The following is a 17,778-nucleotide window of genomic DNA, read 5'->3' on the forward strand; positions in this document are numbered from 1 at the left end:
TCTGAAATTCTTGATATTGTAAGTTTCTTTAGACCATGCCGTATAGAAGAATGAAGCCAAGGGAGCGAGGCTGTCTTATCAAAATGATCATCTGCTACCTTGAAGTCGATGAACAGGAGATGTGTTGGAGCCTAGTATTCGCGACATTTCCGGAGGATTGATAACTCCCCACGAACTCATTCGTTTTAGGGGGCAGATGATAGAAGGTGATCTCGGAGAGCACTTTGTAGTCGGTATTCAAAATGGTGATCGCACTGAAGTTCTTCAAATCCCAAATGATTACCTTTCTTGTGAATGGGCAGGTTTTCCCTTTCTTCCAATCCTTCGGTAGCTGTTCGGTTTGCCAGGTTCTGACTATCAACCGATGAAGACAGGTGGTCTATTTACCTGGGCCCATCAAGTTGAGCTCAGCTGTGATTCCATCTTTTATTGCTAACGAGCTGATGTATGGCATCTTTAGCAGCTCCCAGCGTGGGATTATTTTCATTCTATGTGTAGGAAATACGACGAATCCGATCAATAGACTGTAAATTGTAAGTTCTTTACTCGTGCATTGTTTCTTCTGGAGCTTACAATATTTATTTTGTTAATATTTCTAACTATCGTAACAAATCATTGCTGAACTCTTTAGGAAATTACGAACTCTTATTAGGACTAATTCAGAATTTTCTTCATGATTTCCTTTCAATTATTATTATTACTTTATTTTAGACATTTTCAGCCCTAAGCAGGTACATCTCATTGTTTCCTTCCAAATTTTCTCCGAAAGAACCCGTCCGAAGATTTTTTTGGAAATGCCTAGGAATGTTTTATATGGCTAACTGGAGTTCTTTAAGTAATTAATCATCCATTTTGTCTATACTTATTAGCAATCTTTGAATATCATGGATCTCTATTACTCTAAGTATAAACCTTCAGTTGTATCGTTCCGAGTACATTCTCGAAGGAATTTCCTAAAAAAACAGTTTTATATACTCCTGTATACTGCATATACTCAACTCAGAAAATAATCTTATAGAAATGTAAATTGGTATATTCCCGTAAGGATCATTGGAAGAGATTTTGAAGGTATTCTCGTAAAAGCCTTAAAACTATCACTGAAGGAAACCCTCGAGAGAAACCCTGGAGAAATTCATAGAGAATTTCTTGAAGGTATTTTCGGAGAACTCTCAAATGATAGAATTCTTGGAAAAATCCTGGAATTCACCAGAAGGAATCCCTGAACGAATAGCTGCAAAGTATTCGAAAAGAAATGTCTGGAGGAATTCAAGAATGAATGCCTAGGGGAATTCGTGGCGCATTTCATGAAATTCATGGATGGATTCCTGAATAAAACTTTGTATGAAGGAACTCCTTGAAGATTTCTAAGAGATAATTGTGAAAGAATTCCTGTATGACTTCTTGGAGAATTTTCTGGCTCCTGTATTCCTCTAAAATTATCTTACAGAATTCCAAAACAAATCACTGGAGGAATTCCTCCAGGAATTCTTCAAGTAGTTCAAAAAATCTTCAGGTAATCCTGGAAATTTTTTTGGGTGAATCCCTGGAAAAGATGATGGTTGGATTTCTGATGTTTCCGACCGAACCCCTGAATAAATTTTTGTAAATATCCCGAGAAAACTTTCTGAAGGAAAAACTACAGGAACTCCCGGAGAAATCCCTGGAGGAATTCCTGGTGAAATCCATAGAGGAGAATTCCTGCAGGTATGCCTGGAGTAAACCCTGTACAAATCCCTGGAGGAATCCTTAGAGCAGTTATGGGAGGAATCCCTGAACAAATTTCTGTAGAAATCTTTTGAGGAATTCCTGGAGGAATTTGTAGGCAAATTTCTAGAGGAATTCTTTGCGGCATTTCTGGAAGAATTCCTTTAGAAACCCTTGAGGAATTCTTGTAGAAATCCCTGAAGGAATTCCTTGAGAAATCCCTGAGGTAATTCCTATAGGAATCTCTGGAGGAAATCCTGGCGAAGCGTTTGGACAAATTCCTGACTAAATCTCTAGAGAAATTGTTGGAGGAATTTCCGAAAGTGTATCTAGGGGAATTCCTGGATAAATCGATAGAGGAATTTTTGAAGCAATCCCTGACGGAATTTCTGTAGATATTTCTTTGAATTCCTTGAGACACCCCTGGAGAAGTTTCGGGACAATTTCCTGAAGCAATCCCTGGATGAATTCCTGGATAAATTCCTGGTGAAGAAATTCTGGAAGGGACCTCTGGATGTATTCCTAGAGATATCCCAGGAGGAATTGCTGGAGGACTCCCTGGATGAATTCTTGGATGAATTCCTGGAGCAAACCCCGGAAGAAATCTTGAAGGAATCCCTGAATAAATTCCTGGAGGATTACATAGAGGAATTTTGGGAGGAATTCCTGAAAAAAATCTGAAGAATCCTTGGAAAAATCGCTGAAGGAGTTTCTGTGGAATTCCCTGAAACAATTTCTGGAGAAACTTCAGTAGGAATGCCTGGAGGAACTTCTGGAGAAATCTTTAAATGAATTCTTGAGGAAATTTCTGTCCCTGGAAGAATTCCTGAAAGAGTTCCTGAAAGAATTCCTGGAGGAATTCCTGGAAGAATCCATAGAGACATACCTGAAGTAATTCCTGGTAAATAATTGGAGGAATTCCTGGTGGAATTACTGGAGGAATTCCTGGAGGAATCCCTGGAGGAATCTCTGGAGGAATCCCTGGAGGAGAAACTCCTGGAGAAGAAATTTCTGGAGGAAATCCTGGAAGAACTCCCGGAGAAGTCCCTGAAAATTCCTGGTGGAATTCCTTAAGAAATTCCTGAAATTTCTGAAGGAACCCCTAGAGGATTTCCTGGAGAAATTCACAGAAGAATTACTATAGGACTTTCCGAAGGAATTTATAAATCAATTCCTGGGGTAATTCCTGGGAGAATTCTTGGTGGAATTCTTGGTGGAATTCCTGGAAGAGTCCCAGGAGAAATGCCTGGAGGACATCCTGATAGAAGTCCAGGAAGAACTCCTGGCGGAATGCCTATAGGAATGCCTGGAGTAATTCCTGGACAAATTCGGGGAGGGATCCGCGGGGGGAATTTCTAAAGGAGTCCATGAGGGATTTTCTATATAAATTCATGGAGAAATTGTCGTAGTAATTTCTGAAGGAATTCCTGGAGGTATTCTAGGATCAATTCCTGGAAGAATATCCGAAGGAATTCCTGGGGTAATTCCTGCTAAAATACTTGAAGATATTCCTGGAGGAGTCCCTTAATATAATCCTAGAAAAATGCCTGATGGAATCCTTGGGGCAATCCGTGGAAGAACTTTCGGAAGAATGCTTGGAGGAGTACCTCCAGTCTGGAGGCATTCCTAAAGAAATTCCTGGAGGAATTCCTAGAGCAATCCTTAGAGGAATCCTAGAGCAATCCTCAGAGGAATCCATAAAGTAATTCCTGAAGGAATGTTTGGAGGAAGCACTACGTAAATTCCAGGAGGAATCTCTAGAGAAAATCCCTGGTAGAATTCCTCGAGGATTTCCTTGAAAAATCACTATAGCACATTCAGGAGGAATCCCTGGAGGAATTCCTGGATGAATTCCGGGAGGAATCCCGGGAGGAATCCCGGGAGAAATCTCGGGAGGAATCCCTGAAGGAATTCCTGAAGGAATCAATCATTCAGAGTACAGCCCTGTAGTAAAACCAGAATAAATACCAGGAGGAGTTCCTGAAGAAATCTCAAGAGGAATCTCGGATGCAATCCCAAGAGGCCTTGAATTAATTCCTGGAGGAGTTTCAGAAAGAATTCCTGAAGGCAGGCCAAAAAGAGTTGTTGGAGTCATTTTTAAAATAATCCCTAAAGTTGTTCCTGAAAAAATAATTGTTGGAGGAATTTCTGAAGAAACCCCATGAGAAATCCCGGAAGCAATCCCATGAGGAATTTCTTAAAGAATCTCAGGAGAGCTTACATGGTAAGTACATATGATAATTGTTGGAAAACGATGTACCCAAGAGAAATTACGTTCGAAAATTGATAAATTGTCAGAAATTACGCACCTGGATATTACCAATTTATTTGCTGCGTAGGTTTGTTTTAGATAGGATGTAAATGGGAGCACTTTTCTTAAGATGGATTCCGTTCCCCTGCATCAGATTCTAATAATAATCAAATTTCCGCTCACATCGATTGGTAGTAAAGCAAGTAGAGCATTCCTGCCCACACTTTGACTTCAATTTTAGGGATCGCATCACTTTATGGGTTTATTGCCTACAGGGAACAACCTGTGCTGTTTTCCCTTGGCATGGAGGGTATGAACCATTCCACACAACTCTCACTCGCCCCTTTCTATTGGACTTGGCAGTGTAAACGAAAACAATATAAAAATATTTCCATCATAATTTCATTCATCGCCCGTTTTATTATCCTGTCCAAGTGAGTCTATTAGGGAAAAGGAAAAACACACGGATGTCGGGAGAGCGCGTTTTGCCGGAAGTTATCTTTTCCCCTCACTGCTATCAGTAGTGCCCTTATGGGGAGGCTCGTCGAAAAGAAGATAGGTAAAGTGCGTTTGGCTTTTATTGAGCCACCGTCGTCGTCGTCCTCGAGAGGAACATTAAATGGTTTCATGGATTTCCGGAGGGCGCAGATGGTCTATGGGTACCATTATGGGCTTCGGTGGACTGCTAGTTGACTGGGATGTGATCGATGGGAATGAAAAGCAGTAGCAATTTTCCAATTGAGACCTATTGATTATGGCACTGCATTGGCGGTGCTGGGGTAGAGTAATTCGATTTCGATGGGTTTATTCGATTTATTGCACAATAAGTGGCTTTGATTTAGTCTCGTGCTAGGTGGGTGCATTACTGCAGTGCAATGGACTCTCTTATTGTGATGCAACAGTTAGCCGACATGTGATGCAACATCTAGCATAGAATAGCACGGATACTTGCACAGATCATGGATAAAGTTGCAAAGGTGAGTATATCAATTGCCATTACAGATGTCCCTACTGTCTACAATAACATAGGGTCAGATCGGATAAAACATTAACCATCTACTTCCCATGGTTGCTCTAGAGCACCATCAATTTGCGACGAACTCGAGACAAACGAAATTAGATGAATATGATGCAATAGTTTTTTAAATATAATTATAATCTCATTAGGTAAACCCAACTCAAAACTACTTGTTTCAATAGTTGAACTATTGATAAACAATCAAAATGCTATTGATTTACAACTAAAAATTTTTATGTTGATTTCGAAAAAAATTGGCCAATTTGCAATAACTTTTGTTCAAGCACTTTTTTCGGAAACGCTTTCTTGGCATAGAAATATTCGTTCAAAGTCGTGGGAAGGAAAGGGTTAAGACCACCAACCGCTTTTCCTACAAAATGACCAAGTTTGACGATATGGGACTCGGTTTCTAGTGATCCGATTTGGATGGAATTTTGGCAGTCGTCATGGTATAATGTGAATTTTGATTTGTATTGAATTGGTTGAGTACCGTTCACTTCAAAAGTTACAGATATACGAAGCAACAAAATAATAATTTCAGCTTCCAATGTTGGTTACTTGTGGTCAATTCAGCAAAAGTGTCCTTATGTACATAATTATGTCATAACCCGGGTAGAAGAAAATAACTAACGAAGATCAAATTTTGCCATAAAAAATGAATAGCTGAATGGCAAAATATGTTATTGGTTTGTTGAGAATAAGAGCTAAAAGAACAAAAATAATAACTGACTTTGTACCGGAGAATAAAACAATAATAACTTATTTTGTCCTTATAAGTACAAACCAAGGACAAAAAATTTCAAAATGGAGAATAACTGAGTAAGTTATTATCGAGTTATTGAGAACAAAGTAAGAACAAAATAAGTTATTTCAAATAAGATCATCATAATTGTAAATTTTGTTCTTATGATTGCAAAAACTGTATTGTAAGTTCTGAAATGTTTTGTCCTTGGTTTGATCTTATAGGGGGATTAGGGGCATAATGGACACCCGGGGCGAAATGGACACCCCTGTTTTTGCTGAAACCGTTGACTTTTATGTAAAACTTTTAATGCATAAGTGTAAAGGAACAAGTCAAGGCTCTGATTTTCAAAAGTACCATTTATATTCCTCCAAAATAACCAAAATATCTTTGAAATTAAAATAAGTTTTTCATATGGTGAAATTCTTATAATTTCGAAGCAGCATCAAATAAGGTATCACGAGTGTTGGAGTGAGTCAATCATAAAACAAGTGAATTGTTACTTTATCTACATGTATACGAAGATTTAGCAATGGATGAAATATTTTATTTTTGATCAGAATTTACCTAAAATAGCAATTTTAATGTTGTAGTCGATTCGGGGCGAAATGAACACTGGCAATTATCAATGGATGTACGCACATTGCATACTGTTAGGCGTTTTAGAGAGTTTGGAAAAAGTCAATTCGATTATTTTAGTCTAAAGTTTATTTAATTAACTTTGATGTTATGTAAACTCGTCTAAGATGGAGTATTATATCTGTGGTATTGATCTCCGTAGGCAAGTTACTTAACTGATCGATGTAACCAAAGAATTAGCATAAAATACGTAGGGGTGTCCATTATGCCCCGATGGGTGTCCATTTCGCCCCGTACCTTTCCTGCCAGTCCTAAAAAACACACGATTTACAATTCATTATTTCTTCACAAAAAAGACATTCTACCTGTTGTAAATCATTGAAAGACGTAGGAAACAAGTTAAAGTTGTAAGCCAACTGATAATATGTTAACTTTTATAATGTTATACAGGCCTAACGTACTCATTTGCTTAGGGTGTCCATTATGCCCCTAATCCCCCTAATAACAAAATAAGTTATTATTATTTTTGTTTATCTGTATTAACAAGATTTTTAGCCCTAGGCTAGTTCATCTCGGGACCCACACTTTACTTCCCTTCCGAAGGAAGAACTCACATTTTTGTTTGTCGGAAGTGGGATCAGTTATTATTTAATTTTTTTCTGGAACTATGTGAGTTATTATTTTTTGTTCTCTTAGCTCTTATTCCTAACAAATCAATAACAAAATTTGCTCTTCATCAATATTCTATTTAAAATAAAATAAATACTAAATAACTCATCAATAACAAAACAAGTTATGATTGCAGAATACCGTCTACCCCCGTTGGTTTGAACGACACCTCATGCAACCCAACGGGGTTCATTTTTTAATTTGAACTTCTAGTAGGTAACCCTGTGGGCATCGAAAAAAACACTGATGGTAACACTTTTTGCTGTTTTGTTTTGATTCTGCTTTCCGTTTCACCCCGCTCCATGAGCAGAAAGACGTTTGAACCTTTTTTAGTTTGAACTATGTGCATATTAGTGGGGGTCAAATTAAAAAGTGTTCAGATTAGATGCGGTCAAACCAATGAAGGTAGACGGTATGCAATTAGGGTGTTATTTTACTTAGGATGCTCAGAATAACTTATTTTGCTATGATTGCATATTTTGTTATTATTCAGTTATTTAATGTTATTCAATAATAACTCAGAAATAACAATGATTTTTTGTTCTTAGCGAGTTATTTAGTGTTATCCATAAATAACATACGAATAATAAAATGAGATATGATGGCAAAATTTGTTATTATTTTGTCCTTGGTTTGTTCTTCGCCTCTACCCGAGAATCGGTTATTGGTACACTGTCGGTAAAAGTGGTTCGCAAGCTGGAGTCGTTTGAGAACTCCTGAGTTAAAGCAAATATCGCTCTTCCAAGAGACCTCTTCTTCTAAAAAAAAGTCTATGTTGTTTTAAAACGGAACATTCATAACATCAATAATGGATGCCATACTACAATTCCTTTACAATTACGATTGTCTTAATAAGAGGTCATAATAAACAGTGAGAAAAATGATAAGTTTCCTCAGTTACAGATACCTATTCCCTGTTGGTTTCTGTGACATTTTCATGTCTTCTCGAGTAGTCGTTTTTCCTTATTACTGTATTGTGTTTGAAATAATTACATGGGCGCTGTCCATAAACCACATAGCCTTATTTTTGGCCACCTCAGTCCAACCCCCGTAGAATTTTGTCTATACAAAATTTTCCGAAATTTGTATGGATCATTTTTTTTTTCCTGTTGGGTACATTTCCACTGCGACCAAATGTTGATCTATTGTGGCGGGCCCCTATTTAATATATATGCCATATGACAGTGTGTCATATCACTATGAGTTAAGAGATTCCACTAGCTGACTGTAGGCATTATCCCAGTAAGGTATTACAGATCGAATATGTATGGATCATAGACTTTGCCAAACCTCCCTAACAGTCTATGATAAAAGTTTACCCGAGCAGAGGAGAATATCAAATTGATAACAACAGGTTATTGTTAACTTACCTAAATCTACTTTTTTAACCGTCTAATGGACACTTGGGGTCCATTTGGACCCCAGGCAACTTTGGAGTAATGGCAAACAAGTTGGGTATAACATATTGACTGTTTTTTTTTTTTCAAAACCTTCAAGCTAGACCTAGTTCGATTATTTAAGCCAAAATAAAGTTGATTTCATGGCATACTTTGATTTTTTTTTCATGTCAAAGTTGAACTGGGCGATATTATATACCTGGGGTTCATTTGGACCCCAAATTGAATTCTCCATATCTTTTGATTCCGATGTTTTAGAATATTTATGTCTTTGGCAAATATGTTCGGTAAGTCATGCGCCATTTGGCGGTAAATTGGTTAATTCGAAATTTTCTCACTAGATGGCGCTATTTACCATAAACAAAAATTCCCCTATTAGTAAGTTCAAAGATATAAAAATAGTAATATAATGCCTTCAAACGAAATTATCGGAAGATCTAGAGCTTGTAGAAGCACCACGTCTTCGGGAAAGTCGAGCGCTTACAGATAATGGACCGATTGATTCGAAATTGGGTCTCCAGTTAGCCTAGTGGTTAAGGCTATGGATCGCCAATCCGGAGACGGCGGGTTCGATTCCCGTTCCGGTCGGGAAAATTTTCTCGACTCCCTGGGCATAGTGTATCATTGTACTTGCCTCACAATATACAAATTCATGCAATGGCAGGCAAAGGAAGCCCTTCAATTAATAACTGTGGAAATGCTCAAAGAACACTAAGTTGAAGCGAGGCAGGCCAAGTCCCAGTGAGGACGTAGAGCCAGAAAGAAGAAGAAGAAGGTGATTCAAAATTCCACCACTAGGTGGTGCTAACATGTAAATTTTGTATCTCATATATCACTGGATCCTTATCACTTAGAAAGATGACGCCTCCGAGAAAGTTGTTGTGTTTGTCAATTGCTTCCAGATGATGGGCCGTTTGATTTGAAACTCCAAATATAGGTGGCGCTAGTGAGAATGTAAATTTTACATCACATATATCTCAAGATCCTGATCACATACAAAGATGATGTGTTCGGCAAAGTTGTTTCATACGTCAAGAACTTACAGATGATGCAAAATTTGCTTCGAAAATCAACACATAGGTGACGCCACTTAGTATGCAAATTTTATACTTCAAATATCCCAGGGTCCTAATAACTCTTTTACCGTCCTACAGTATGACCCATAAAAAAAAAGCGAAAATCCATTTTTTTCTTTCTTTGGTAATTTTTGTTACAATATTTCTTATGAATTCAGTTTTTTTAGATAGGGCTACAATAAGGAGGTGATTGTCATACAGGATATCTCAAATAAGTGTCAAAATATTCATTGGTTACGTATATGGGATACCTAATAGTTGCCATCAATTTCTGAAAAAAATAAATGTTTCCTCGAATTTTTGGAGCTTTACGAATTAAAATGAAAACTTGTAAATACATGTAAATCGTGCAGAAATATGTACTCTTAAAAACGCGGCCCTTTGAAAAACTTTTTGAAAACAATATCAGATGCTTGAGAACCAAAAACTAAAAAATGTGGCATATTTCAAAACCCTTAGATAAGATAGATCCATAAATAACTTCACCCTGTTTGAAAAAAAAAATCAAAATAATTTCTTGCTAATGAAGGCTCATAAACCTACGTTTATAATAGACACAAATACGTAGTACTTAAAAAGAGTTTGATACTTAATACATTTGTTTTTCTGAAAATGTCCATTTGTCGCACACTCTAGTTTTCAGTAAATGTCACATCTATATATATGAAAATGCAGTGGCATACGTGGGACCGCGCATAACTTGCGAACGGATGGTCCGATTTGGGTCGTCTAAGTTTTGTTCTGTTAGTTTTCACCCAAGGAAGGTTTATGAGACAAAAACATGAAAAAATTGAAAGTTTTTTTGAAAATCGGGGTTTCGAGCATTTTGAACGGGGACTTGGACTTGAAACGTCAAAAAACGCAGTAGGCAAGACAAAGTTTGCCGGGTACAGCTAGTAACTTATAAGATAATAATTTTTTTTCACCTGTCTAAATCACCAACGATCGCCTGAAGACCTTGTCTAGCTATGAAAGTGCTGTTCTTGAAATAAAATTTAATTGAATGTGATTGAGAGCAATTTGACAAAAATTACAACCTTAAAAACACTTCTGGCGCGAGGACGTTTTTGAGATCCTTATCTTCAACATTACTTTTTTCAAATGTTTATTTTTCAAATCAGTAAATGTTCCTATGCCGTTGATAAATTAGTGTCTTGACTATATTATCCAATAGAAAAATGCAAAGTTTATCGATTGGAAGCACGTGAGCAATGTCTTCGAAAACTTTCGCATTTTTTTATGGGTCATACTGTACTATCTTCAGCAAAGATGTTTGGTAAGTCAAGAACTTACAGATAATGGACATTCGACAACGGACAACACATATTACACCCAGTGGCCCAGTGCAGAATTTTTCGAAAAGACGAAAAGTTTTCCCCGACTGGAGCGGAAATCGAACCCACACTCCGAGGCTTACAAGACACCTAAACGACTGACGCTACCTGCTCGGCCACGAAGCCCACAACAATTTTAGTAAAATTGAAGATTCTGCAAATAAGTTTCAAGAACTTATAAATGATGAGTCGTTTTACTCTGAATATTGCTCATAGGTGGCGTCAGTGGACATGCAATTTGTATATCTCATATAGCACAAGAGCCTGCAAGTCTTAATCCCAGTGCACAATTTCTGCAGGTACTCAGAAAAAAACACCACTCAGTGCACACGCAGAGTGTTCACAAGGGGCTGTTCAAATATTTTGATGAACCAAACGCATACCAGTGGATCCCAAAAAAAGCTAAGAGACATCACATCTTGTGATATCAGAGGCAAACAGACACAACAATAACACTATATCTCACCCATATATCTCAGGGTTGGTGTGCTCGGCAATACTGTTAAGCTGGTCGAGGACTAACAGTTGATGGGCGGTTTGATTCGAAATTTCACTAATAGGTTGCGCTAAAGAGCCTATATTTTTTAAATCTCAGGACACTGGTTACTTAGAAAGATGGTTTCCACGGCAAAAATGTTTGGTAAATTAACAGCTTACAGTTCGATGATGCAAAATTTCATTTCTAGGCGGTGCTAGTTATAAATTTAGTTACAAATAGGTTGCAAATTATTAGAATTTCTAAAAATGTATTCAACAAGCTGTAACTTTTTTGTCTTCAGACAAATTTGAGTCAAGTCAAATGGTAAACAAAGACCAATTTATTAGTCATACATTTTCAAAATTTCATTGAATGTGGTGAACTTAACCCTAAGATATAGTAGTTTATTGGACTAACAGAAATCACAGACAAACAGATGTACCACTACGACTCCTCTTGCTTAAACAGTATGTCATACCATCGAGTTTGTTTAACTATGCTATGCGCACGGCCACAAGTTTTTCATGTAAATAAGTAGGACACACATATACTCACACATAAATTGTACTGATTGTCACTATGTTGTACAGCGTGAGCCACGACGCAAAAGTAACTTGTTCAACAAAATTGGTAAACCTGAAAGCTATGGCAATGAATCCTGAGATAAATGAGATATTTAATTTGCATGCTTGCTGCCGCCACCTGCATGTGGAATTCCAAATTATATGGTCGATTAACTGTAAGTCGTTGATCTACCCAACAACTTTGCCGAAAACTCCATGTTTCTTTGAGCTCAGAATCCTGAAATATATGACATATACAATTTGCATGCTGGCCAATGCTATCTACGTATGGCGAATTTCCAACTTTAACGGCCCATGCTCAGTAAGTACTTGGCCTACGCCACAACTTTTCCGAAGACTCCATCTTTCTATGTGATCAGAATCCCGCGATATATGAGATATATGAAATATGTGTGCTCAGTAACACCACCTATACGTGGAGTTCTAAATCAATCGCTACATCACCTGTAAGTTCTCGACGTACCCAACAACTATGCCGGAAAAATCATATTTCTAGGTGCTCAAGATCCTGATATATGAAAAATAAAATTTACACGATAAGTTACGCCATCTATGTGTGAAATTTTCAAACAAACAATCCATCATTAGTAAACACTTGACCCTATACTACTTTGCCAAAGACACCAAATTTCTATGTGGTCAGGATCTTGATATAAATGTGATCATGTACTTAATACTTACATGCTCACTAGCGCCATCTTTGTGTGAAGTTCCGAATCAAACGGACCAGCATCTGTCAGTCCTTGAGCAACTCAACAACTTTGACGAAGATAGCATCATTCTAGGTGATCAGGGTCCTGAGATATATTATTATAAAATTTGCACGCTCAGTAGCGCCATCTATGTGTGAAATTTTCAAACAAACGGCCCATCATTAGTAAACACTTTACCTAATAAACAACTTTGCCAAGACACCAAAATTCTATGTGGTCTGGATTTTGATATATATGTGCTCAAAAACTGAATACTTACATGCTCACTAGCGCCACCTATATATGAAATTCCGAATAAAACGGTCCAGCATCTTGAAACTAATGTTCTGCCCGACAACAACTCAGCAGCGCGAGACTCGGACGTAGTCACAGGGTCGGCGCGCTACCGGGCAACCGGAGGGGCTTCGCGGATCTATTAGGGCGCTCAAGGATTTAAATAATTAACACTAAAGCGGTTCGAATCTACGGTGTATTCTGGTGTTCTGTTGTTTGAGTCACTGCACAATGGTCGGAAAAATATAAAGTTCGGCCAAAACTCTTTTTATGTGTTTAATCGAAGTTATAGGTTGTCTAAATATGTTATAGAGTATTTTTAGTGTTTCAAAAGGGATATTCAAAAATTACGTTACTTCAATAATTTGAAAAACGATAAAAATCAGTAAACCCCACATTTTTTGCGTTTTTTGTTAGAAAATCAATTTGAATTTAAGTAAATGATCAACTTTCAATCAAATCCAATCAAGTTTGTTCAAAACGTGTAAAAAATGTGGGAAGATAAATTTTATTTCAGTCAAAAATGGAAAAATAACGTAAAATATATGAAAAAATATGACTTTTTTATATAGCTCTAATTTGAAAAACTGCAATTTTCTGCAAAATATTTAAACGTTTTTGTGCAGCCCTAAGCATGATGTTTAAGATGTACTATTCGAAATTGCGGCGACACGTGACGACACGAACCGTTTTTTAACTTAAAAATTCCCAAAATTCCTATGGTACAATATTTAAAATTTTGAAAAGTTTTGTGACATATTAGTTTTGCACCATACGTGCATTCAAACTGTCCAACAACAAGCTTTCATATGCTGGATAACATAAAACATATATTCCATTCTCAAAATATTAATATTTTACTTTTTTTTCGAATGGTCCATTTTTTGATTTTATGACTTAGGCCACTTTGACAGTGAAAATGTCATTGAAATACAAAAGCTGGTATGCTTTTAGTTTGGAATCATAAAACTACAATACATTAAGTTTGTAATAAGGTGAAATAAAGATTAAAAATATCAAATTCGGTTTTTGGGAGTTTTGGCCGCCCCTTTGTATGGAGCCCGACCAATGTGCACTGGTTCACTGCACGTACCTTCTTTGGCTGCAAACCTGCGAGCGCTCGCGACGGGGCTGCTGTTCCAGCGATGGCTGACCAGGCTCGTTGTAGTCCACCGGCAAGATGGTGGAGCAGCTACTGATGATCTTTGGAATCCCGAACTTACAATGGCGTTTGGAGATGGACTGGAATGGCGGTTTGTGGAGTTGGTTCTAGACTACAGGCGCTTCCTTCAAACGTAGTCGGTCGACGACGGCAAGGCCGCCCTCTGTCGAACCGAGAAGGGAATCTCTCCTTGGTAATTGGGGCTTTTGCCCGAGAGCTAGTTCCTCCTTAGCGTTTATGGCCCGAAGCCAGAGGAACAGTGTCGGTCCTTTACGATTAGATTTGGGCACCTTACGGCAACCCAGATCGTGGCGTGCACTGGCGGTCCTTCGACGCGCCAATCAGAAGGCTAGTTATAAAAACGGTACAAAAAAGGTCCTATTGCAGGACATTCCAGGATCAGTCTCGATCTATCTGGTATTGGAGGGTCTAGTTACCTGAATTCGGGATAACCTTGGCACACTTCACTATTGGCCTTACTATTGGCTTTGTTCACTCCACTATTTAACTTTAGCACGTCTGATCTACACGCTCGCCTGTTTTAAAGTGGACGATGGCCGCCCCCCGAAAGTCCTTCGAACCCTTCAGCCATCTCATTTGTTTCGTGACGTCATTAACTGTGACTTGATTCACGCCATGTTTAGCTGTAGAACATGTTTGCAGCCCAGTGGTTTTCTAATCGCTGAAGTATGTGAACCTACCTAAATCCTCGACTAACATGGCGCATATTTAAAAAACTTATTTGAACCTTGTAACAACGGTTACAATCTGTAAGTTCTTGACCAACCCAACAACTTTACTGAAGACACCAATATTCTAATAAATCAGGATCAAGCGATATAGAAGAACGAATATGGGGTCGAAATGGACCCCAGGATTCCGAAATTGACTCTACATTTTTGTAGAGGGTTAATAACATCCCAGTCAACACATGATCGCATATGATGTTAAATAGGATGCAAAAGTGGAGGCGATATACGTACACTTTACACGCGGTTAAATGGGAGCATGTTGTACGCATATGGCCTCCACTTTAGCATCCTATTCAACATCATATAAGACTTTGTGTTAGCTGGGATGTTTTTACGGGCAATCTTATTGTGTTATGTTCAAGTTATTGGGATATATTCACAAGATAACATGTCAATAATATATTTTGTTGTAGAACAAGTTTAGTTAATTATTCTGCTATAGAGAATGTACAAATATGTGATGAAGAATAACACAACAGCAACAAGTTCACAAATATCCTGTTATTAAGTTGTAATTGGTCTAACAGAACATGTTATTGAATTAGTTTTCCAGGAACATTTTTTGTTAAGATATTTCTTATTTTGCCGCTTATGACAGACAAGTTTATAATATAACTGTTATGCTAATAACATAAAGATTACTGATCCCGTTATACAGTTATTAGGTCAAAATAACATATTTTATTATTATGTTGATATTTTCTTCTGCTGGGGTAAATACACTTATTTCCTGTATGATTGCATCAAATTTGCTTCATTTTTCTACAACTGATAAATGGTTATATTGTTTTTTTTTGTAATGCATATTTCAATTAATTAATGTATATTTCAATTAAGGCAAGCAAAAAATACTTAAGAAACAATTTGAATCAGAAATAGAAAAAAAAAATCAATTACCAAGCGTTGAGCGTTCCAAAGTAGCCAATATTTACCCTTTCCGTGGTAAATACTGATAACGGTTGTTCTTTTCTTAAATAATGTTTACCTGCCATAAATTGTGCACCATTAGCACTCCTCCGCAAATCAACCGTGTACTAAAAGGAGCTATTCACAACAATAATAAACAGCACTAGCACCTTCTTCGCAAAACCCAAACAATGCGACAGGTACCATTTTCTGGTGATTGTTTTCTCGTCGTCGCTAAGCGAACTAAGCTCAGTTGGTCCCTCATCATCCTGGTTTATAGCAGTTTTTCTTTTATGGTCTCCATGTTACTTACCCCACGCGTTCATGAATATATCCATACATCCCCTCCCCACTCCACAAAGACTTACCTAAATAAACAGATGACATCTTCTTGGAGACGTTCTCGTCGATGTAGGTGACCCCGAGGGTGTACAGCGGCGATGCGCCCGCACCCAACAGTAACTGAGCGGTGAAGAAAAACCAAACATTCCACGAGAGATTCTCGGTACCGTCCGGTGCCAGGGAACCGTTGGCCAGCGTGCAGCTCTGTGGAAAATGGGAGTCGAAAGGGCGTGATGGAAAATTTCATGACAGTAAAATGAGATGAGTAGATTTGGTTGGCGAATAAGATAAAAAACAATAATTTATTTTCTAAAAAATTATAGTTGTTTCAAAACCGTCGTCATACACTTTTTTCTTTATTAAAACACAAACCTTATTTTCAGTAATAATCTATAGGTCTTCCCACGGTTTTGAACATGTCTATACCAGAAAATGGGTTACAAAAAAAAATGCTTGATCAAAATTGTTGAACCATCGAAAAGGTTCCTTAAATTTGGTATAAGTGGTCATAATTATTGTCTTTTTAAAAATAAAAATGAAATATATGGTGAATCTAATTCGAATTCACTCAGGCAAATCCAAAAAACTTTCCCGTCACGTCCCATCGGCAAAGCTTATCTTCACTTCAGTACCACCCGTCGAAAGCATATATTTCATTCCATTTTCTGTAATTATACCAGTTATGAACATTGGCGATCAGATACCATGTTCTGACCGATTTGACAGCACTTAATCTTATTAATTAGCGCCAAACCAATAAATTTGGCGACGACATGTCACCCATACTCACCTCCCCCAGCAAATGGGCAGCATCCACAGTATCATTGACCAGAGCATCTCCCCCGCCGGCGGCGAGACAAACATTCTGCTCCGAGTTGGTTGCCCGGTACTGGCCGACCAGAAAATGTGGCAGAGCAAAGACAAACGCTCCGAGACCCATCACAGCGACGCCCCATCCGATCCAACGGGGCTTAGATGCACCAAGGCGGCCACCAAAGTAGGATACGGGTACCAGACAAAGGAAAGAGGCTATGTCGTACCCGCTGGCTACCAAACCTGTCTGCGTCGATCTCAGGCCGAACCGTCGCTCGATCGTGGTGATGACGACGTTGATGAAACCATTGACGACCAGTCCTGAGGGGCGAGAGAGAAAATAGGAGTGAAGAATTAAAACAAGGATAAAATGCAGTTAGAAGATAGTTATAAAAAACCAACATGCCTTAGCCAAGGTATTTGTCAAATTCGGTTTAGGTACATTGCGTCGAAAACAACTAATCTACGCAAATAGTGAGTTCTTTATTCCTTTATGGTCCACTGCACGAATTTATTCTGGCCTGCTTACTCTCACACGAAATTTGACGTTTGAGCGGTGTCGGCACCTCCAAAACGTCAAATTTTCTGTGAGAGTAAGCAGGCCAGCATAAATTCGTGCAGTGGACCATGGTAGACTATCCTACTCTTGCCTGACAACGCTTACAACTAACTAACGGAGAAAACTGCACAACACATAGGGAATCGCGCTACTTGGGCGGTGGCTTCTATATTCGTCTGTTTTCCAGTTACAGTGGAAAACAGACGAAAATAACAGACGAAGAAAACCACCGCCCAAGTAGCGCGATACCCCGATATAGCCCATTCAGTACACCATTGGACTATCGCACCAGTTTTAAAGAGTGCGAAAACGTAAATAAAAGTGCGCGATTGCACCAGACTACTCGATGTCTTCAGAGCACTTATTCAGCATAAATCAAAGAAATTGTGCGCTGAAAGCATCAACTGCATTGACATGTTCGGCCTA

General features: G+C 38.2%; 1 protein-coding gene across 4 annotated transcripts in view; it reads right to left on the reverse strand.

Moving 5' to 3' along the window:
* Positions 1 to 17,778, reverse strand: part of LOC115255819 (solute carrier organic anion transporter family member 4A1) — a 129,869-nt gene that overhangs the window by 29,764 nt on the left and 82,327 nt on the right. For all 4 annotated transcript variants that reach the window (XM_062850161.1, XM_062850160.1, XM_062850159.1 and 1 more), the window contains 2 exons: positions 16,771 to 17,114; positions 16,007 to 16,184 (listed from right to left, as the gene is read on the reverse strand). In XM_062850161.1, the coding sequence (XP_062706145.1) occupies positions 16,007 to 16,184; positions 16,771 to 17,114 (522 nt within the window). The remainder of the gene's footprint in view (positions 1 to 16,006; positions 16,185 to 16,770; positions 17,115 to 17,778) is intronic.

The sequence above is a fragment of the Aedes albopictus genome, chromosome 2 (genome assembly GCF_035046485.1).
Source record: "Aedes albopictus strain Foshan chromosome 2, AalbF5, whole genome shotgun sequence".
In the NCBI taxonomy this organism is placed as follows: domain Eukaryota; kingdom Metazoa; phylum Arthropoda; class Insecta; order Diptera; family Culicidae; genus Aedes; species Aedes albopictus.